Source organism: Chinchilla lanigera, unplaced genomic scaffold (genome assembly GCF_000276665.1).
Source record: "Chinchilla lanigera isolate Chin_1 unplaced genomic scaffold, ChiLan1.0 scaffold00074, whole genome shotgun sequence".
NCBI lineage: Eukaryota > Metazoa > Chordata > Mammalia > Rodentia > Chinchillidae > Chinchilla > Chinchilla lanigera.
Window position 1 is genome coordinate 1,315,794 of NW_004955475.1, and position 24,069 is coordinate 1,339,862.

Below are 24,069 nucleotides of genomic sequence, written 5' to 3' on the forward strand. Positions count from 1 at the left end.
ATCACAAAAAGCAGCAAGTCTCCACCCTTTGCAGCCTCAAACCTGTGAAGATAAAAGACTGCTCTGAGAAAAAGCTACACAGCACCATGTTCCAAAATGCCGACGGCATAAAGAATTTGTTCCTCAGAATTAGATTCAGAGTGCCCAGCAATCCAGGCACTCAACCCCTATGGCCAAGAAAAAAAAAAGCTTGGGTACTGCTCTAGGTGACAACAGACCTTGGCATCATCCACATAGCACTGGTTTTAGTACATACAAAATACAAAAGTTCTGAGGTTAAAAAAGATTCCACCTCGATTTGAAAAGGCCTGAGAGATAAGGCAATGTGCCCCTGAGAGGGCCATGTGTGAAGCTGTGAGAATAAAGCAAAAGGTGAAGTAAAGCCCTCAAAAGTTTACAAAAGTCAAAAACGTAGATTGTCTGACAAAAGCTACAAGGAGGCAGCAAAGTGAGCCTAAAAAAAAAAAAAAAAGCTGTGGGAGCTGTAACCATAAGTGCCATAGGGGTACAGTCATGCAAGCCCTTTAGAGCTCATAATATGCCATAGATTGCTTCAAATGCTAAACATAAAACTATAGGACATAATGTTAGCCCTGCCAGATTTTGGACTTGCTGTGGTCCCGGTGCTTTGTATATTCCTGTTTGTATCTCTTAAAATGGTATTGTTTATTTTGTGCCATGAAATGTGAAAAATGTTTAACTTTTCATTTGTATAGGAGCTCACAACTAAGAGTTTGCCTTAGATCTTGAAAAAGACTTGGGAGTTAGACTTTTTAACAATGCTAAAACTGTTAAGACTTTGGCAACTCTTAGAGAAAGACTAAAATGTCTTTTACATAAAGGCGTATATATGAGTCTTTGGGGGACCAGGGGTAAAATGTTATGGTTTGTGTCTGGATGCCACCCCCTGGCCCCACCAAGTCTCATGCAGTCATGGGGTGGGATTCTAGAGTTTATGATTGATTCATGAGTGTGAGTGCTACCTCCGCCCTGGTGTGGATAGTTTGCATACAACATACGAGAAAAAAAGAGGCTGCTTACAGCTGGCATACCTCCCTTTTGCTCTTGTTGCCTTTGCAGTTTTCCGCTGCCATAAACAGTTGCCCTCTGTTATGTGCCACTCTACCTTGGAGCCAGCCAAATATAGACTATAACCTCCACAGACTGTAAGCTAAATAAACCTTTCCTTCCTTAATTTTGGGCATCAGGCATTTTGTCTCAGCAACAACAAAAACGTAACCAAGGCACTTTCCCATAGCCCTAGCTGGGCATGGTGGTGCATGCCTGTAATCTCAGCACTTGGAAAGGTGAGGCAGGGGGATTGCTGCAAGTTTGAGGCCAGCCTGAACTACACAGCAAGACTCTGTCTCAAAAAATCCCAAACCAAACCAAATCCAAAAATAAAATAGCCCAAGAATGGGAGCTGTGAGGAGAGGGAATCCATGTGTTGGCTATTCATACCTGACAGGTTTACTATAATAGAGATGAGAGTAAGAGAACAGACCTTGAGCTAAATATGCTACAGACTCTTGTTATTTTTACCCAGATTAAGTAATCTTCTTCCTTTCTTTTGCTTTTTTTCCCCCAAGACAGAGTCTTGCTGTGTAATTGAGGTTGGCCTTGAACTCTCTATATGGCTTTGGCTGGCCTTGAACTTGCAATGCTCCTGCCTCAGCTTCCTCACTGCTGGGCTTACAGGCATGCACAACCACATCCAGCATTTTTCCTCTCCTTTGAAATCTGAATGTCTATTTTATTTCCATAAGAGATATGTGCAGACTAAATACAGTGTCACTGGATGCTCTGTTTTACTCCAATACTGCTATATACTTCAACACTGCCTATATAAAATTTTGGTTCACATTCTTCTCTTTATCTCTACCACTCAAATTTGAAAATTTTATTTTACTCAAGTAAAAGAATTATAGCCAGGTGTGGTGGCACACACCTGTAATCCTAGCACTCGGGAGGCTGAAGCAAGAGGATCACCATGAGTTCAAGGCCAGCCTGGGCTACATAGAGAGTTTAGGGCCAGCCTGAACTAAAAAGCTAGACCCTGTCTCAAAACAAACAAACAAACAAAGAATTATATACCTAACATGAGAACTAGCCAGGTGTGCTGGTGCACGCCTGTGATAACAGCACTTGGGAGGCTGAGGCAGGAGGATCGTTCCGAGTTCGAGACCAGCCTGGGCTACAAAGTGAGCTCAAGGCCAGCCTGAACTGCATAGTGAGACTCTGTCTCAAGAAGACAAAAAAAAGAACCAATACTTTGCATCATTAATAGGTTGTAACTGAACTAGATATGCTCTTTATTCCTTCTCAGGACAGTAACTCACCTTTTCCACATGCTGTTTCCCTTTACTTTTATTCCTACTGCTTTATTATGTAATGAATGTCTCTTACACATTCAGTAACATGCCTGTAATTCACAGTAACATCACTAACTAGATTTATTATCTCAGTTTCACTTCAGGTTTACTCTCCCTACCACATGCTATTTTAATAACTTAAGATAGTTACAGTCAAACTTTTACTTTCTAACAGCAATTATAAAAATAAGGTGTTAGTTTAGAAACATAATGAAAATTGCAGTCTAACAACACTGGGCCCATTTATTATCATGCTGTTGTGAAAAGTCTTTGGACAGCTAGTGCTTCAATCTTAACACAGCCTTCTTTGGGCAAAACAGACACCTGGTAAGCAGCTCTTGTAGGAATACTCCAGACACACTGTTTCTAGATTACAATGACAGAATCAAAGTCATGTTACCAGAAAATTATTTTTACCTCTTGAGTGAAGCCACAGCCTGCAGTTTTCAGAATTTTACCTATGTTTTTAAGAGGTTGCTTAGCTTCTTTTGCTACCCTTCTGGCACAAGCTATGCACCTGAAGGGACCATGCCTAGCCATCCTGAAATGTAAATGGCTCTGTAAACTAACACAGCCTGACTGTAGGGACCAATGGTGCTTTCATGGTACTTACCACATTACTGACTGGGGATAACAGAGCTAACTCTTTTCCTTTGTAGCCTCTCTGAGAGAAGAATCTCTTACACCAGCTCTGCTCTCTTCTCTTCGTAGATTTTCTTGAACGAATGGTTTTCCATTTATTGTATATCCTCAGGAAAACTCCCGAAACCTTATATGATTACTGTTTTTATTTATCTCTTTGTGGGGCTGAGACTAGAACTCAGGGTCCTGTATATAGGTAAGTGCTCTACCACTAAGCTACTGCCCAGCCTTGATTTGTATAGTTTTCACCAGTTAAACTGAAATGCCGCTGGAGTGGTTTGCTCACCTCCTTACTCTGTCCTTATGGAAGTACCATCCCTTGCCTTCCTTGCTTCTCTTGTATGGTAAACACAACATAAAATTTACTACTTGAGCTACTTTTAAGTATAAAGCTCAGAGGTATTAAGTATATCCAATTATGGTACAACCATCACCAGAATATTTTTCTTTTTAATCTAAAACTCATATCTATTGAACAGTAAGTCCCCATTCTCCTCTTCCCACAACCCTGGGATCCACCATTCTATTTTCTGTCTCTATCAATTTGACTACAGTATTTCATTTATGTGAAATCATACAATATTTGTGGCAATGTGAATGGTCTATTTCACTTAGCATAATGTCTTCAAGGTTCACCCATGCTGAGGCATGTGTCAGAATTTCCATCCTTTTGTTTATTCACTCGCAAGTCAATGAAAATTTGGGCTTCTGCCACCTTATTACCATTATTACTAATCTTCTTCCTTAGTATGGAGTAAGTTGATTTTTGCTTCCTGCTTTTAAGATTATCTTGTAATGCTATCTATGGAGATGTATGGACCTTTGAGTTTATTATTTCTTCAACTTTTTTTCTCCAAATGCATTCCTCTCTCCTGAACTCCTGCACATATGTTGGTGTGCTCAAGGTTTCCTGTGGGTCTCTTAGGCTCTGTTCATTGTTTCATCATTTTTCCATTCTGCTTTTCAGGCTTGATAATCTCTATTGATCTACCTTCAAGTTCACTAATTTTTTTCTTCTCTCAAGTTATATCTGCTGTTGAGGCCTTCAAATTAGTTTTTCATCTTATATATTATATTTTTCAACTCGAGAATACCTATTTTGTTTAATTTTATGATTTATATTATTTCTTACTATTCTCTAGTTGATAAATCATTGTCATAGTTTTCTTTCTCACTCTATCTCCTTCCCCTCACACCCATTTTTACTTCTGAGGACTGAACACAGGGACGCATACATGACTAAAAAGCTAGACCCTGTCTCAAAAAAGACAAAAAAAAAAAAAAAAAAAAAAAAAAACCAAAACCCAAAAAAACAAAAAAAAAAGAAAAGAAAATATAGTGTAACAATCCTAGATTTCTGATATTAGTTAGTTTTTTAGGAAAACATCTCTCTTTTCTATAAGGGGTCACCAAGGATGTCCCTGCTGAAATTTTTGTTTAGATTGTAATATTTCCTTATTTTTTACACCTAACTTCCTAGGGTTCTCTTTTGGATTAAGGTATCTTATTAGTTGGCCAATGATTAGTCAAAGTTGGACATAAGCCTCTGGGGCAATACGGTTTCCATCATCTGCCAAGGTGATGCACATATATGTCGGGGCATTCATTAAACTTCATGCAGTTTACTATAGCTCATCCTGGCTTTTATTTTCACATTGTGCAAAGCCTCATGTTTAGCCAGCTATGAATATGTAGCTGCAACCCTCCCTGTTTGTCCCTAAACATGCATGCCATCTTCCATGTCCTCCGGAACGTGTGTGAGCTTGCCAAAGCTGCTTATGGCTAGCACAATGCCCAGATTGCCCAGTTAAATTTTGGCTTGGTGTTTTGGAGCCACAGGAAAGTGTGGTATACTTTACGGTTTGCAGCTGAAATTGCTACTTCTTTATTCTCATTTACAAATTGTCTTTCCTATCTCAAGGTAAACTGTTTCTCAGTTTTTGACTTTTGTCGTTTTAAAAACACATATTTAATCTACCTGAAATTTATATGAGGCATTGCTTAATGTAGATATTTTTTCTGCAAATACAAATCCAATAGTCTAAACAACAATTACTTAAAAATTCATCTTTCCTTCCTGACTTGCATTGCTTTATTGGCATATTTTAAGTTCTAATATGCCTAGGGCTTTAATATCTGTTCTAAAATTATGTGATACTGGGACATTAATCTAGGATGAGTTTATGCTACATATTGGTATGTGAGTAAAGATACTTCCTAATGCTCCTTTTGAAAATTTCTAAGCTATTCTTCTTCACTTGCTTTTCTTGATGAGAGTTAGATTTAGCTGAGTGAAAAACTGTTGGCATATCTTTACTTTGTATTTATCAGGACGACCAATGGTTAACCCAAATGCCCTATGCTGAAGTCAATCTATTGCTTCTTTAGGAAATTGTTTCTCAGGATAGACTCTTCAATTTTGTTTGTAAATCAAAAGATGAGACCTTGCATAGTTTCATGTTCTATTTCTAGAAACTGCTGAGATTTAAATGAGCACTTCCTAAAAATGATAGGGCCTTAGTGAATACCTTTCTACATTCAACAGGGCTGTACTCCACCCATACGATCTCTTGCTCCCTAGTGATTGCTGGTGGCATGCAAAGATTGTGTCTTCAAACAATATCAGTCCATCCTAGGCTAAGTGTGTTGGCACAAAACTGCAATCCCAACACTCTGGGAGGCTAACACAGGAGGATCTCAAGTTTGAGCCTAGCCTGGGGAACCTAGCAACTTCAGACTCTGCCTTAAAAAATAAGAAGGTTGGAGGCAAGTATTACCCTGATACCAAAACCAGAGAAATACCCAACCGAAAAACAGAACTACAGGTCAGTCTCCCTAATGAACATAGATGCAAAAATACTCAATAAGTTACTAGCAAACAGAATGCAGCAAATCATCAAGAAACTTACTCACCATGACCAAGTGGGAGTCATCCAAGGAATGCAGGGATGGTAATGTAATATACCATATCAACGCGGCGAAAGACAAAAAAATCACATCATCTCAGTAGATGCAGAACAAGCTTTTGACACAGTGTAACTACTCACTCTTGATAAAAACCCTACAGAATATCAGAATAGATGGTCTTTTCCTCAACCTGATAACACACGTTTGTGACAAACCAATGGCCAACATCATACTAATTCGACAAAAACTGAAGGCTTTTATTCTAAAATCAGGAACAAGACAAAGATGTCCACTATCACCACACCTGTTCCGTATAGTTCTGGAAACATCAGGCACAGCAATGAGACAAGACGGAGAAATAAAAAGAGTAAGGATAGGAAAGGAAGAAGTGAAATTATCATTATTCGCAGATGACATGGTAACTTCACATAGAAGACCCCCAAAACTCCACCAAAAGACTACCAGATTTAATAATCAAATTCAGTGGTGTAGCTGGATACAAACTCAACACTCAAAATTCAATAGCATTCCTGTACAGAAACTACAAGCTCACTGAGAAAGAAATTAGGGAAAACGCACCCTTCACAGTAGCATCCATTAAAATGAAATACTTAGGAATCAATCTAATGAAGTACAACACCTATAGTACTCTGAAAAAGGAGACTGAGATTCCATTCAGCAAATGGAAAGATATCCCTTGCTCATGGATAGAAAGAACCAACATGGTGAAAATGGCCATATACCCAAAATTGTGTGGATTTAATGCAATCATACCTCACTGAACTAGTGAAAAGATTCCTAAAATTCATCTGGAACCAGAAGAGACCTAGAACAGCAAAAGCAATTCTGAGCAACAAAGGCAAGGCAGGAGGCATCACAATCCCAGACTTGAAATTATACTACAAAGCTGCTGTGATAAACTGAGCATGGTACTAGCAAAAAAACCAGACCTGAGGATCTGTACACACAACTACATTCAGCCACCTTATCTTTGACAAAGGGGCCAAACGTGTTCATGGTGCCGGAAAAACTGGCTCTCTACATACCAAACAGTAAAACTAGACCCATGACTATTACCATGCACTAAACTAAAGTCAAAGTGGATCAAAGATCTAAATATTAAAAAGGAAACACTGAATCTACTGGAGGAGAAAGTAGGTATAAACCTTGAAGACATAGGGGTAGGCAGAGATTTCACGAACAACACCCAAACTGCACGGGAAATACTCCAAAGAATAACTGGGATCTCATCTTATTAAAACACGTTTGCACATCTAACACAACCCACAGAGTGGGAAAGAACTTTAGCCAACACTCCCTCAGACAAAGAAGTTATATCTAGAACATATAAAGAATTGGAAAAAAAATCAGACCTCCCAAATTTAAAGACCCAACCCAAAACTGAGCATCTGAGATGAATACACACTTCTCAGATGAAGAAATACAGATAGCAAAAAAAACAAAAAACAAAAAACATGGGGGCTGGGGATCTAGCTCAGCAGCACAGCACCTGCCTGGCAAGTGCAACGTCGTGAGTTCAATTCCTGGTACCAGAAGAAAAACAAAGAAAAAAAAAAACATGAAAAAATGTTCAACATCATTGGTCATTCAAAAGATACAAATCAAAACAACACTGAGATTCCCTCTCACTCCAGAAAGAATGGCTATCTCAAGATATCCACCAATAACAAATGCTGGAGGGGCTGTGGAGAAAAGGAAACCCCTCTTCACTGTTGCTGGGAGTGTAGACCGGTCCAACCACTGTGGAAATGAGTGTGGAGATTCCTCAAAAAACTAGGATTAGAGGTCCCATTCAACCCAGCTATTCTCCTTCCTGGGTATTTTCCCAGAAGAATTAGAAACATCATACCACAGCAATATATGTTCCCCGATGTGTATAGTAACACAATTTGTAATAGCTAGATCTTGGAAACAATCCAAATGCCCATCAACCAAGGAATGGATAAAGAAGATGTGGTATTTTTATACAATGGAGTACTACTTAGCTGTAAAGAAGGATAAACCTGAAATTTTTATAGGTAAATGGATACAACTTGAGAACATACTCATAAGTGAAATAAACCAGTCTCACATGTGTAAACACCATATTGTCTCCCTAGTGTAAGAATCTGAAAGAGAAAATAAGAACCTAAACATGCAATACATATTGGGAAATGGTAAGAAACTGTTCAAAAGTAAAGAGAAACTGGGATGGGGAAAGGAGAAAAGAAGGATGGGAAAAGGAAAATATATATATATATATATATACACACACACACAAGACAATTAAGATAGTTGTATTACCAATCTCTATTAGCTCACTGAAAAGAAATGTTTGTGCTTATAACATCTGATCAATTTCTCATGCCTATATCTTATAATCTACATTGCTTGTTACCTTCAAAGTAGTTACTTTATCTTGGATTGAAATTTTGCATCATTGTGGTTTTTAGTGGTTTTTCTCTTTAAATTAAAAATGAAGTTAAATTTTAAATGTCAAACCAGATTTTATGCTAATCATGCAAATTACAGCTTTTTATCATTCTGTCTTCCTAAAAATGTAGTAATTGGGAATTGGAGAGAGTTAAGTTCAAACCCTCTCATTACCACTTACTAGCTATGTTATCTTTGTGAGTCACTGCTTTTAAGATTCTATTTTTTGAGACAGGGTCTCGCTAGGTGGGTCAGACTGGCCTTAAACTTACTATGTAGCTCAGGCTGGCCTTAAACTTGAAGCAATCTTCCCCGGTTGGGATTATAGGTGCATGCCACCATGTCCGGCAAGTGCTGCTTTTTAAACCTGTTTGTTCACCTTTGGGTAGAGATAAATACCTACTTTTGCAGCACTATTATGAGCATTAGAAATATCATGTGCAAAAAACTCAAATTAAAACAAATCAAAAAGCTGGGGATGGTGGCACATGCCTATCATCTCAGCACCTGGGAGGTGGAGGCAGGAGGACTGCCATGAGTTTGAAGCCAGCTTGGACTACACAGTGAGCTCAAGGCCAGTCTGAACTACATAGTAAGACCCTGTCACACAAAAAAAATCAATCAAACACCATAAAAAGAAACATCATACACAAGGCTGACTTAGCACACTGCCAGGTATGGAAGAGGTGATACTATAGTACAGTACCTGTTCTGGATAATTTGATGAACACGAGGTTACTGATTGATGTAGGGTAATTTCCCCCCTGCTCCCTGCAATTACTCCAGATACTTTCCCTTCTTTTGGGGGTCTTTTCGAAAAAGTAATCTTTATATCATTTTTCTTATTCTTAGGAGGCTGTCATTTACCACCGCTGCCACTGAGACTGATTCTAAGAGTAACTTCTATTTCCTTTCTTCTGATGTTATACACTGGAAATCAAATGACCAAACTGTCAGTGTCTAAATTAAGAATAAAAAAGGTTGTGCAGGAGGGTAAGTGATTCTTTCCAGGGGAAGTACATAGTCCCTATCAGACTATCACAACACAGTCCGATAGCCGATCTCAAATGATTTAAATCAGTGATGGCAAACCTTTTAGAGACAAGTGCTCAAGCGCAACCCAAAACCCACTTATTTCTCTCAAAATACCAAACTGCAATTAAACCAGAATGCTATGGTTTTAGTTTAGAGAAAACAATTCATACCTTAACATGTTTTGTCTTAAAAGAAAAACAAATAACATGCATGCCATAGGTTTGCCGCCACTGATTTAAATTATTTTCATGATCCTGAACACATTCTATATAACCAAGAGAACCAAATAAACAGGTAAGTGAGCTATTACTGTATAGTTTAGAAAGAAAACTTGTAATTCTAGAGCTAATTATATGACATTGGAGGGCTGTATCTTAGGAACACATTAGGAACTAGAAGGAATGAATATTTATTTATCCATTATTCTTACTGGGAAAACCTTGTAAGTTACCAATTTAATTGTCAAGGTGGTTAGGAAATTAACAGGTATTGAGCATCTATTATGTGGTAGGACCCCTGTACATATCACTTCAGTGCTCAAACTGCTCTGAGAAGTAAGAATTATAATACCTATTTATAGTGATGTTTAGGAAGGCTAAAGTAACTTACTCAAGAAGTGCCCCAAACAGAATTTACACTACAAGTAATTTTTAAAAATTACTACAGTAAAAGACACATTGTCATTAATACTCACTTCGAAACACTTATCCCCTTTTTGGACAGTTGCAGCGGCTGCTGCACTGGCAGCTTGAGTCCAAATCCAGGCCAAAATGCCACAGTACCAGACCTGGGAGGAGTTCAGTCATGCGGCAGAGAAACTCTACCTCGCGGACCCGATGAAGGCAGGAGTGGTTCTCAGATATAGGCACGCTAATGGGAATTTGTGTATTAAAGTAACCGATGATTTAGCTTGTTTGGTGTACAGAACAGATCAAGCTCAAGATGTGAAGAAGACTGAGAAGTTCCACAGTCAGCCGACGCGACTCATAGTAGCCAAGGAGTCCCGCAGTGTTACCATGGAAACAGGCTGACAGTTTGAAATGACTGAAAGGAAGATTCTGTTTGTCCTGTTTGTAGGAAGTAATATCTTTTGAAATTGATAAAGTATTGAAACAGAAAATACTTTATGTAACTAGGTGGGCTATTCAAAAGTCAAGAGATCATTTCTTGTATTTCCTTTTTAATGCTTATCTTAGAGCTGTAGGAACATAAATGCTTTCAGTTAGAGAACCATTATTTTTTTGGAAATTGAACAAGAAATGCATCTATCTTAGAAACTTTTTGCAGAAACTATTTGATGTTGGGCAGAATGTATAATTATTTCTCTGGTAAATATGTATCAGTAATTTTAAAATAAAATACCAAGAAAAGCCAGTTCTTACATTTAGTTCATCTGCCTTTAAGAGAAAGTTAAATGTAACCATTTTGGTGGACTGTTGTATTTCTTTTGGAGCATAAACTTTGCACCGTTAATAACCAATAAATATATATGGTAACTAGGATTAACTGCACAGTATTAACCTGTTTTTTTTAAAACCAGAAGGTGTATTTAGTTGCTAATAGTGTAGTCTCAATTATCTCTAAAAATAGTTAGTAACAGGTGTGCTTTACCTTAAGCTTTCCCAAATTAAACTCTGCAATGACTGACTGTGGATCTGCTTTTTAGTGATGACAAACAGTAGCAGTCATCTGAACGCATGGGCAGAATTATGATTACTGTGGTGGACTGAACCACCATGTGACAGATATTTACATGCTTCCCATCTGTAGTTTCTCAGAAGGACTGCAGAATATTCCAGCTGTGAAATCTTTGCACTCTATGGTACCTGCCTGTTTTTCCCTGTAACTAAGATGTTAAGGATGACTATCACAACTATTATATTTATCCTGCATCTGTAATCTGATTTTACTATCCAAAGGTAATGCTCACAGGTGGATTGCTCAAAGTGAAATGCAGGCACTGCATCAAAATATTTTTTTGTAGTGAATAACATTGTAGCTTGGAAAGTTACATTAGCCATGAGAATTTTGACATGCAGTTCAATTCTGACACGGCCTTGAACTCACTTTGTAGCTCAGGCTGGCCTCAAACACACAGTGATCCTCCTGCCTCAGCCTCCCAAGTGCTGGGATGACAGGCGTGTATCACCATTATCAGCCTGACCCATTTCAAAGCTCAGTGTTCTTTAAGGTGACTTGTAGGATGAACCTGACCTCCCTTTTGCACAAAAACTTACTTCTTCAGCATCAGCAATAAATAATGAGAAAGTGAATAGAAAATAGAATACTATTCAAAATCACAGCTATATATAGTAAGTACTTAGAAATTAATTTTAATTAAATGCTTCTATGGAAAAAAAGAGAATTCTGCTAACACATAAAGAAAGAGACCTGAATAAATGCAAAATGTAAACTATGATATTCGGATGGGAATATACACCATCTGAAAGAGGTCAATATTCCCCAAGTTAATCTATAAATTGAATGCAAGGTCAAAAAAGCCAACAATATTTTGGTGACACTGAACTGATTCTAAATTATAAACAAAAGTTCACAAGTTGCAAGAATAGGTAGCACGATTCTGAAACAAGAAGTTAAGGATGAAGATTTGTCCTAACTGATATTAAAGCAAGTTATAAACTTCTAATAATTAAAAGAATGAGATACTGATTAAGGATCAAACAGGAAATAGAACAAAATAGAATCCAGGAATAGATTCATGTATATATAGGAACCTGGTACAGGAGAAGATGATAACAGAAATCAATGGAAAAAGAAGGTATCATTTAACTAGTAAGTGGAACTAGGAAACTGACTTATTAAAGAAAATGTGATCTTTTTCTCAGCATATTCAGAATAAATACCCATTATATTATTTCTTGACATGGAAAACACTATAAAATTATAAGAAAATGTAGAAAAGTATCTTTATGATCCAGGGATAGGGGATAATTTATTAAATAAGACCACAAAGTACATATCACCAAGGTAAATCAATGGGTTTAACAAAATAAAACCCAGCTGGACATGGCGGCACACGTCTGTAATCCCCGCACTTGGGAGGCTGAGGCAGGAGGATTGCCAGCCTGAACTGCACAGTGAGACCCTGCCTCAAAAACACACACACAAAAAGGAAAGAAATAAAGAAAAATTAAACCCAGTACTGAAAAAATAAAAAAGGGTATTTCTAGCTAGGCTCAGTGGTCCTTGCCTATAGTCCCAGTTACTCAAGAGATGAGGCAGGAGGATTGCTATCCTGTGCAACTAAGTGACACACTGTCTCAAAATTAAAAGGGTTAAGGATGTAGCTCAGTGGTACACAGGGTGTAGTATATGTAAGGCTCTGAGTTCAATCCCTAGTACTGAAAAAAACCTCCAAACCGAAACAAAAAACCCGATCAAACAACAACCCACAATTATAGAACTGTGTCTGAATATACACGTCTAAATAAACATATGAAAGATGGCTTAAGAAGACACACATCACGTATCCAAGAGTGGATGACTAGATGTGGAAAGGAGAAGGAAACTGGATTGAGGACTGAGTCAGACAAAAACAAATGAAGGGTCATGCGTGGACTGATGACAAAGGATCATAACTGAAGAGATATCTCAATAATTATTTGCAATGTTTGAGGTCTAAGCCAAATATAAAACAAAAATCTCTCCTTCCTGAAATACCATAAAAACACCTGTTTAAAGGAAATGTCAAAAAAGCAAAAGATATAGGAACTAGTAATGGTAACCATCCCGTCACATGGCTTACCGGAGAACACAGCACATAAGCAGCAGATGGGTAGGGACATTAGCTGGATTGAGCATACTGGGTGTGTCTGACTTCATACACGCCAGGAAAGCCCGCATCCTTCTGTTCTTGTCCTCAACTGCTTTGCCCAGCCAGAGCTTCTTGAGGTTTGGGCAGGTCCATTCCCGAAATGTCAGGGCAGACACCAGCTCAGGAGTTTGAGGTGACTTCCCTTTATAGGCAGACCATTCTTTAAGAATCACTGAAGGAACTAGAAAACAAAAATTGAGAAAAAATAGGCTGTAGAACATCTGACCATTTCTACAGCTAGCTACCATTAACAGGATCTATCACATTTCAGTATCTTCCATTTTTTTGAGAAAGAGAGGGTCTCACTATGTAGCCCAGGCATGCCTCAAACTCATGGCGATAGTCCTGCCTCAGCCTCCTGAGTGCTGGGATTATAGGTGTGTGCCACCACATCTGGCTTCTTCTAAGTTTTTGTTATAATTTTTATCATTAGCAGTAGTAACATCAGTAGCAAGCATTTATTAGGTGGTGGAATATGCTAAATATTTTGCATATATTATCTCATTTAATTCTTTAAAAAAAAAACCCAGAGATGGACCTATTATGATGACATTATTACAAAACAGTATTTACTTTTCAGAAAAAAATCAAAATCCAACATCACACAGTTTGTAATTACATTGAATTTAAGTAGATATACCAGGTTAGACAAAGAAAGAAGTCTAAGGAAGAAGTATATGAATAGTTGATTTCATGACAGACTAAGGGATTTCATAAAATTCTCAAAAAAAAAATGTTGGGCATGGTTGATGCATGCCTACAATCCTAGTTACTCAGGAGGCTGAAGCAAGAAGATCACTTCAGCCCAGAAATTTGGGGCCAGCTCAGGCAATGTAGCTAGACTTTATCTCAGAAAAAAAAAAAAAACAAAAACCAAAAACACAGAACAATAAACAATCCCCCCAACCAAACAGTTTTTATTTTATTTTATCTTTTTGAGACAGGGTCTCACTATGCAGTTCAGGTTGGCCTTGAGCTCACTTTGTAGCCCAGGCTGGTCTTGAACTCGCAATGATCCTCCTGCTTCAGTCTCCTGAGTGCTAGGATTACAGGCATGTGCCACCACACCTGGCCTCAAACAGTTTTAGATTTAAAAAGATAACAGACCAGAAAAATATGGCTTCTGTCTACATCTCAGGCTTCTAAACTATGGTGATTGAACTTATAAAACAGTGAACCTACCAGGTATGGTGGTGCATGCCTGCAATCCCAGCACTCAGGCAGCTCAGGCAGGAGGATCACTGAGTTCAAGGCCAGCCTGGACTACATAATGAGTTCAAGGCCTGTCTGAACTACATAGTGAGACCCTGCCTCAAAAAAAAGTAGTCTCCTTCCCCATTTAAATTTTGACACAAGGCCTCACTAAATTGGCCATGCTGGCCTCAAACTCATGATCTCCTCAAGTGGCTGGAATTACAGACGTGTGCCATCATATTCAGCTTTTTAGTCTCTTTCATTTCAGATGCCTACAGTCTACTCAGTCACCCAAACTAGAGATTTAGTAATCATGCCAGAGTCCTCTTTCTCCTTAACCTTCAAAACACCTGGTGTTTACCAAGGTCCTGCTGATTCTAACCCAGTCTCCCTTCCACCTGTCTCCTCTTCTCCAAAACAACAAACAATGTAATGTCCAGACAGCACTTTTCACCTGACAGGAGTGTCCAGGAAGTTTGTTCCTGCCTTTACCCTATCTTATCCTTCTCACACCCATGCTCCACAATCACCAGAGTGTTCTTTAAACATTTTTTTTGCAGTGCTGGGGAGCAAAACTCAGAGCTCATGCATGCTTGGCTGAATGCTCTATCACTAAATTCTATCCAGTGCCAAAGTGCTCTTTTGTAAATAATCTTCTTTGGCTGAAATCATTATAGATTCATAAGGAGCTGCAAAAACAGGAAGAGGCCCTGTGTATATATTACTTAGTTTGCTCTAACAGTCGTATCTTAAATAATTATGACACCAAAGCTCAGGAACCGATATTGTAACAATATGTGTGTGTAGTCCTACCATATCTCCTTGACAGTAAAACCTATCCAGAAAATAAGCCCTAGCATGATTTTTCAGGATGCTTGTAACATAAGCCATACCCCAAAAATAAGCCCCAGTTAAGATCGTCAGCCAGATGGACGCATTTAGTACATGCACTGCAACACATGATGGACATATTAAATTACAAAGTATAATTAAATATAAATAATAATGACAATACTTAAATGGTAATAGAAATTATAATTAAGCATTTGTAAATACCCAAGTGGGTGCCTTTGAATGAGAGGTAAGTGCCTACATAAACGGATGAACTCAAGATGTATTGCCAAATGACCCATCAGAGTACAGACACAATGCATAAATAACATGCACATTTGATAATGAACAGACATGGCTGTGTCTAATATGAATCTTCATCATTTAATACATCGTGTGTTGTAACTGATGTACTTAGAGCACTCATGTGAAATAAATATTTTCTGAATTTTGGTGCCTACAATTTTTTGTCCCTTTTGTGTGGACCGTCATTCTTGTTGCCACTCCTGTCTCCTAAGTCTTCAATGAAAACTCAACAAAATGGAACCTGTGAAGCCTAGCCTGCAAGAGGCTGTGACTTGCGTGAAGAATTCATTTGTGAAAATTGCTGACACTACAAGCAAGATACACAGATGAGAAGGGCTTGTTTAGGGAGAGTTGTACTGCTGGACATGAGAGATTGGGGCCAATGGTTCTACAGGAAGTAGAGTCGTAAGAAATTCAGGCCAGAATTAGGGGACTGGAAAGTTATGACAATGTTCCAGAAAAAGATGACACAACTGTATTGGAAAAAAATTTCTATACATAAATAAATGTTGACTGTTGTACTGAATAGATGTAGACTGCTCTACATGAAAAAAAGACATCCCCTGAAAATAAGCCCTACTACATCTTTTGAAGCAAAATAATTTAAGACCTGGCCTTAAATTTTCAGGGAAATAGGGTATGTCACATTGATCCATGTAGCTACAATGCAATCAATACATAGGACTGGCTGGGCACGGTGACACTGTAATCCCAGCCATCAGAGGCTTAGGCAGGAAGACTTTGAGTTTCAGGCCAGCCTGGGTTACATAGCACATTCAAGGGTTGCATAGTGAGACCCAGACTAGAATAGACAGACTAGACTAGACTAAGACAGAGAACTAGCTGAGTGCAGGGATGCATGCCTGTAATCCCAGCTACTTGAAAGGCTGAGATGGGAGGACTGGTTGAGTTTAACAAACTTGAGACCAGCCTAGGTAGCTAAAGAGCAGAGGAACTTCTCCTCAAAAAAAAAAAAAAGATATAAAATTCCATAGCCACAAGATTTCTAGTGTGCTGCACTTTATAGTCACACCAAATACCTTCCAGCACCATCCATACTCATGACAATATTGTTCTACATTTGTATAATTTTGTCATTTTGAAAATGTTATAAAAATGGAAGCAGACAGTATATGATTTTGTGATATGCATTTTCATACAGAATTATGCCCTTGAAGGCTGGGTCTGCTGGTGCCCATCTCTAATCCCAGCATTTCAGAGGCTGAGGCACAGGGATCGCTGTGAGTTCAAGTTTGGCCTGGGCTACATAGTAAGTTGAAGGCCAGCCGGAACTTCACAATGAGGCTCTGTCTCCTAAGGGGGAAAAAGCCCTTGCGATCTATTCATGTTGCTGAATCAACAGCTCATATTTTAGCACTGATGTGCCATAGTTTAACCATTCACTTACTGAAGGATATAAAGTTTGGGGCTATTAAGAATAAAGCTATTAAGCATACACGAGGCCCTAGATTCAATCCTCAGTGTTACCCAAAAACTATATGTGTGTGTGTGTGTGTATATATATATACACACACACATATATATAAACAAATAAATAAATAAATAAAATAAAGCTTTTGTAGAGTGTTTTTCTAGTATGCACAAGGCCCTGGACTTGACCCTCAGTGAATACACACAAAGAATAAAAGGCTGTCTCATGAACAAGTTTCTACAGAAAAATAAGCCTTCATTTCCCTGGAATAAATAACCAAGGATGTAAGTGCTGGGATGTGTAGTAAGTCTATTTTCAGTTCTGACAGACACTGATAAATTCCTTTCCGAACTGGCAAGGCCTTTTTACTGTACATTCTCACCAGCAATTTATGGAAGATCTACGTTTCTCTGCACTCCCTCTGGCATTTGTTACTATTATCACTACTTTTCTCCTTAGCTATTTTGAGAGGTATGTAGTAAAATTTCATTGTGGTTTTAATTTTTATTTCTCTAATGATTGTTAGATGTTAAACATCATCTTACATTTTTATTTGCAGTATGTTTATCTGTGTTAGTGAAATGTCTGTGTATGATATCTGCTGAGAGATTTCTTTTTTCTTTCTTTTTTTTTTTTGGTTTTTGAGACAGTGTCTTACTGTGCAGTGCAGTGCAGCCCTTGAAGATGCTTATCTAGCCCAACTGGTCCCAAACTCATGGTGATCCTCGGGCCTCAGCCTTCGAAGTGCTGGGATTACAGGTGTGAGCCACCGTGCTTGGTTGATTTTCTCTAATTAGACTGTTTTTGTAATGTTCAGTTTTGAGAGGGGAAAGGGATTAAAAAAACAATCAAGATGTGTTAGGTACACATGTCAACTCCCCACAAGAATGTAATCATCATGTACTGCAAACATGTACTAATACAAAATATTGAAAAAATAATATTCGATTTTGAGATTTCTTTCTGCATTTTAGAATTACTATAGCAACATAATAAGTCTTACAATCAGGTTGAGTGACTGCTGGAAATAGGATCTTTCATAAATTGCTGGTGGGAATATAAAAAGGTACTGCCTGTCTGGAAGGTAATTTGTCTAGGCATGTGAACCTGTTTAACTATGAATTTACAGTTAATCCAGCACAATTAAAAATACTATCAATCCTATGAAGTAGTTTTGCAGATTTTTAAAGACTTAATTGGTTGTAGTTCTATAAGGTCATTTCTAGATTCCCAATTATAGTCTACTGATCTATATGTCAATATCTCCACTAATACAGTCTTAAATTAGCATAGCAACATAGTAAGTCTGAAAATTAGCTTCATTTTTTTTAGATTTTTTTTTAATACTGGGAATCAAACTCATGACCTCATGCTTGCCAAGCAGGCGCTATGCTGCTGAGCTATATCCCTGGCAAAATTAGCTTCAGTGACTGCTCCCAGTTTATTCTTTTTTTTTTTCTTTCTTCTCCAGGTTTGCTTTTTAAATTCAAAATCATTCTGTCTCAGTCTCTTGAGTACTTGGATTACAACCATGTTCTTCATCTAATTCCTCTGCTTTTCCATATGGATATTACAATAATCTTCTCTGAGGCCGGGCATGGTGGCTCACGGCTGTAATCCCAGCACTCAGGAGGCTGAGGCGGGAGGATCGTTGAGAGTTCGAGACCAGTCTGGGCTACAAAGTGCGCTCAAGGCCAGCCTGAACTACATAGCGAGACCTTGTCTCAAAAAGACCAAAAAAAAAAGACAAAACAAACAAAAAAGAATAATCTTGTCTGTATCTATGAACAATCTTGCCAGGATTTGCATAGGAATTATATCAAACTTATGTATCAGTTTGGGGAGAATTTATGGTTTAAATAAAAAATGTCCTTCCCTGATGGCTCATGTAGTTAGAGGCAGGGCTTCTGGAAAGTGATTGGATTGTGAGGGCACTAACCTCATCAATGGACTAATTCACTAATGAGCTCACTGTTGAATGAGCTGTTAGGAGGCAGGGCCTGGCTAGACAAAGTGGATCACTGGGGACTTTATCTGGAAGGGCACATTCTTTTTTTGTTTAAAGTAACAAACGTTTCATTTTTTTAACATTAGATTTTATTGGTACATTTTAAATATACATAACAATCACATTTGTCAGAGAATTTGTACCTGCATATGATATAACTTGGTTTTTGTCCTCAGTCCCTCACCCTCCCTTCAACCCCTCCTTCCCATACCCATTTACAAAGCTCTGTTTCCATGTGTTCCTTTTTTTCTCTTCTACTTTTCCCTAGAAGGGCATATTCTTGTCCCCTGCTACTTCCCCTCTGGCTATTTCTCTTTCTCTGCTTCCTGGCTGCCACGATGTGAATAGCATTCTCCTATGGTGCAGTTTTGGCCTTGGAGCTTGTGGACCACAGATGAAGCCTCTGAAACTGTGAGCTACGTCAGGTACATGGTTCCAGCCACAGAAAGGCCACAAATATATTTACTAGGCTATGTCTTCTATTTAGTTTTCTTGTCTTGCTCTGGCTAAAACTTCCAGGACTATGTTGAACATTTCAGCTTTGTTTGTGATTCACGACAAAAACACTCAGTCTAAGATTTTTGGAGATGTTCTTTCTCAAGTTGGCTGGAGTGTCAACTTGATTGGCTTTGAGATCTGCTCAGGGATTGGTGGAGCACACTTCCCGGTGTGTCTGAGTGGATCATGGAAGCATGGCCTTTGGATCTATCTCTGGTCCTTACCCCTCTCTCATGCATGCCGCTCCCCTGCTCAGCCTCCTGGACACCAAGATGTGTGATGCTCTGCTCTTCCATGTCCTTGCACCACGACGTTTCTACCTTAGAGCCAGCCGACTGAAGATTGAAACCATGAGCATATTAAATTTCTCCTCCTTTAAGCTGTAGGTGTCAGATATTGTGTTCAGCAACAGGAAAGGTGATTAATACAAAACATTGGTAGTAGAGAAAGGAGGTCATTGCTATGACTATACCTGGCAACGTGGTTTAGAAGACGTTGGAGCCAGATTGCGGAGGAGTTTGGAAAGGTTTGAAGATGCAGGCTACAGAAGCCCTAGAATGCTATAAGCAGAGCCCGATGCTTGATTCTGGTCACAGCTCGGAAGACCAAAATGCCGACAAGAACGATGACAGTAAGGGCCATGTTCAAGGCCATGTCATCCATGTTCAAGGATTGCATGAGCAGTTGGACTAAAGGCCATGTGTGTTCTCCTATGGCAGAAAACTTGTCTATATTTTGTTCACATCCTGAGACTTTACAGAAGACTGAGGTTGAAGGTGGTAAACTAGTTGATCTGGTGAATAAAATTTCCAAGCAGCCTAAGGGGAATGCATATTGCTGGCTGTTTTTAGCCAGATTTACCATGCAAACTGAGAGATAAAAAGCAGAGTACAAAAATATAATAAAACTGACATTTTGGCCCAAAAGAAACCATATATAAAGTTGGGGCTGAAGGAGGTGTGGCTGCTAAAGAGCTTAGTAGCATTAAACAGAAAGCAAATATTTTGTACAGAGACAAAAGATGCCTTGAGGACATCTCAGAAACCAGCAAAACCCCACTCATTACAAGCTCAAGAAGACAAAGGTGTCAACCTTTTGTTTCACAACATAGAGCCCCTAGGATGTACCTCAAGAAGCAGTCTCATAGGGAACTCATTTCACTATGCTCAGCTGTCGAGGTACACAGAGGCCAAGGCAGATACGGTCCAAGGGGGCCTAACTAGTGCACCCACTGACAGCTGAGTTTGGTATCATCTAAAAGTTGCTGATTTTACCAGCATGCAGAATCAGCATTGTGACAATGAAATAAACCCTACCTGGCCATGCTGTATAATTGTTTTCATTTTGCTTCTTTCTGTTTTTCCCTTTTTTTTTCTTTCTTTCTTTTTTTTTTTTTGCCTTTTTGAGACAGGGCTTCACTATGCAGCTCAGGCTGGCCTTGAACTCACTTTGTAGCCCAGGCGGGCCTCAAACTCACAGTGATCCTCCTGCCTCAGCCTCCAGAGTGCTGGGATTACAGGTGTGCACCACCACACCCAGCCTGTTTTTCCCTTTTTATAGTTAAGAGAGTGAACCTAGGAGCATTCTATACCTCTGCTACATCCCCACTGCACATTTTTATGAGACAGGAGCTTGCTAAGTTTCTCAGGCTGGCCTGAAAATTTTTTTAAAAAAGAAAAAATAATAAACACAATGTTACAAAATTTCAAAACACAATAGGAGGAGAGTAACAATGGTTAGTAAATTGCTTATTATTATCTTCAAAGTAGTTGTTCATATGAAAAGATACAGGCATGAAAAACTGACCAAACAACATAAGCACAAGCTTTTTTTTTGTTGAACTAGTACAGATTAGTAGTATAGCTATCTTACTATGTTATGTGTGTGTGTGTATATATATATATATAATTTTCCTTTACCCTTCCTTTTCTCCTTTCCCCCATCCCAGTTTCTCTTTCTTTTTGAAGGTTCTTCCCATTTCCCAATAATTACTGTTCATTTTACTTCCTACTTACTCTTTCAGCATCTTACACTAGGGAGAAAATACAACGTTTACACATGAAAGACTGATTTATTTCACTTATAAGTATGTTCTGAAGTTGCATCCATTTATCTATAAAGTCTCAAAGTTATCCTTCTTGATTGCTAAGTAGTACTCCATTGTATAAAAATATCACATCTTCTTTATTCATTCAATTGATAGGCATTTGGGTTGTTTCCAAGATCCACCTATTACAACTTGTGTTGCTATAAACATGGGTGCACATGTATCACTGTGGTAGGATGTTTTTAATTCTTCTGGGAAAATAATCAGAAGGGGTACAGCTGGGTCAAATGGGACCTCTAATTCTAGTTTTATGAGGACTCTTCATACTGATTTCTACAGTGGTTGCACCAGTCTAAACTCCCACCAATAGTTGAAAAGGGTTCCTTTTTCCCTGGGTCCCTCCAGCATTTGTTATTGGTGGATTTCTTGATGCTATCCATTCTTTCTGGAGAGGGAATCATAGTGGTTGTTTTAATTTGCATCTTTCAAATGACCAATGATGTTGAACATTTTTTCATATTTTTTTGCTATCTGTATTTCTTCATCTGAGAAGTGCGTATTCATCTCAGATGCCCAGTTTTGAATTGGGTCTTTAAATTTGGGAGGTCTGACTTTTTCAGTTCTTTTATGTTCTAGATATAACTCCTTTGTCTGAGGGAGTGTTGGCTAAAGTTTTTTCCCACTCTGTGGGTTGTCTTTTCACTCTGTTGGTGATTTCTTTTGATATGCAAAAGCTTTTTAATAAGATGAGATCCCACTTGTTGACTCTTTGGAGTATTTCCCAGACAGTTTGGGTTTTGTTCATGAAGTCTCTACCTACCCCTATGTCTTCAAGAATTTTACCTACATTCTCTTCCAGTAGATTCAGTGTTTCTGTTTTAGCATTTGTATCTTTGATCCATTTTGACATTAGTTAAATGCATGGTGATAGACATGGGTCTACTTTTAGTCTGCAGCATATAGATAGCCAGTTTATTTCAGCATCACTTATTAATGAGACTATCTTCTGACCAGTGAACATGTCTGGCCCCTTTGTCAAAGATAAGGTGGCTGAGTGTGTTTGTAGTTGTGTCTGCATCTTCTAATCTGTCCCACTGAGCATCAGGTCTGTTTTTTTGCCACTACCTCGCTGAATTTATCACAGAAGCTTTGTAGTATAATTTCAAGTCAAGGATTGTGATCCCACCTGCCTTGCCTTTGTTGCCTCAAGTTGTTTTTGCTATTCTAGGTCTCTTTTGATTCCAAATGAATTCTAAGAATGTTTTCTCTAGTTCTGTGAGGTATGCTAGTGGTATTTTGATTGCAACTGCATTAAATCTGAACAACAATTTTGGGAGTATAGCCATCTTCACTATGTTCGTACTTCCTATCCATGAGCAAGGGATATCTTTCCATTTTCTGATATCCTCTTCAATCTCCTTTTTCATACTAGTATAATTTTCAATGTATAGATCTTTTACTTCCTTTGTTAGATTGATTCCTAAGTATTTCATGTTTTTTGGATGCTACTGTGAAGGGTGTAGTTTCCCTAATTTCTTTCTCAGCAAGTTTGTTGTTTGTGTACAGGAATGCTATTGATTTTTGAGTATTTACTTTGTATCCAGCTACGCTACTGAATTTGGTTATTAAATCTAGAATTCTTTTGGTGGAGGTTTTGGGGTCTTCTGTGTAGACTATTATGTCATCTGTGAATAATGATAATTTCACTTCTTCCTTTCCTATCCTTGGGGCCTGGGATATAGCTCAGGGGCATACTGCCTGCCTGGTAAGCATGCGGTCTTAACTCCAATTCCCCATTCAAAAAAAAAACCAAAAAACCATTTTCTATCCTTCTTTATTTCTCTCTCTTGTGTAATTGATCTGTTTCCAGAAACATTGAAAAGTAGTGGTAATAACAGACATCCTGTCTTGTTCCTGATTTTAGAGTGAGAGCTTTCAGTTTTTGTCCATTTAGTAGAATGGTGGCCATTGGCTTGTCATAGATGGCTTTTATAAGGTTGAGGTAAAGACCATCTATTCTGATTTTCTGTAGTGTTTGTATCATGAATGAGTGTTGGACTTTGTCAAAAGCTTTTCCTGTAACTATTGAGATGCTCATGTGATTTTTTTGTCTTTGGCTCTGTTGTATGGTGTATTACATTTATTGATTTACGTATGTTGAGCCATCTCTGCATTCCTTGGATGACACACTGACACACACTTGGTCATGGTGCATAAGTTTCTTGATGACTTGCTGCATTCTAGTTGCTAGTAACTTATTGCTTATTTTTGCATCTATGTTCATTAGGGAGACTGGCCTGTAGTTGTCTTTTTTGGCTGGGTCTTTCTCTGGTTTTAGTATCAGGGTAATACTAGCCTCAAGGAATGAGGTAGGTGGTATTGCTTCCCTTTTAATTTCATTAAAAAGTCTGAGGAGTATTGGCATTAAAATTCTCTAAATGTAAGAATTCAGCAGTGAATACAACAGGACCTTGGCTTTTCTTTTTTGGTAAGTTTTAATTACATTTTTAATCTCATTAACTGATACTG

General features: G+C 38.4%; 1 protein-coding gene and 1 pseudogene across 1 annotated transcript in view; one reads left to right on the forward strand and one right to left on the reverse strand.

Moving 5' to 3' along the window:
- Nucleotides 1-24,069, reverse strand: part of Fam120c (family with sequence similarity 120C) — a 170,406-nt gene that overhangs the window by 63,812 nt on the left and 82,525 nt on the right. The window contains exon 10 of the mRNA XM_005401518.2: nucleotides 13,156-13,405. Within this exon, the coding sequence (XP_005401575.1) occupies nucleotides 13,156-13,405 (250 nt within the window). The remainder of the gene's footprint in view (nucleotides 1-13,155; nucleotides 13,406-24,069) is intronic.
- Nucleotides 10,138-10,420, forward strand: LOC102016701 (annotated as a pseudogene).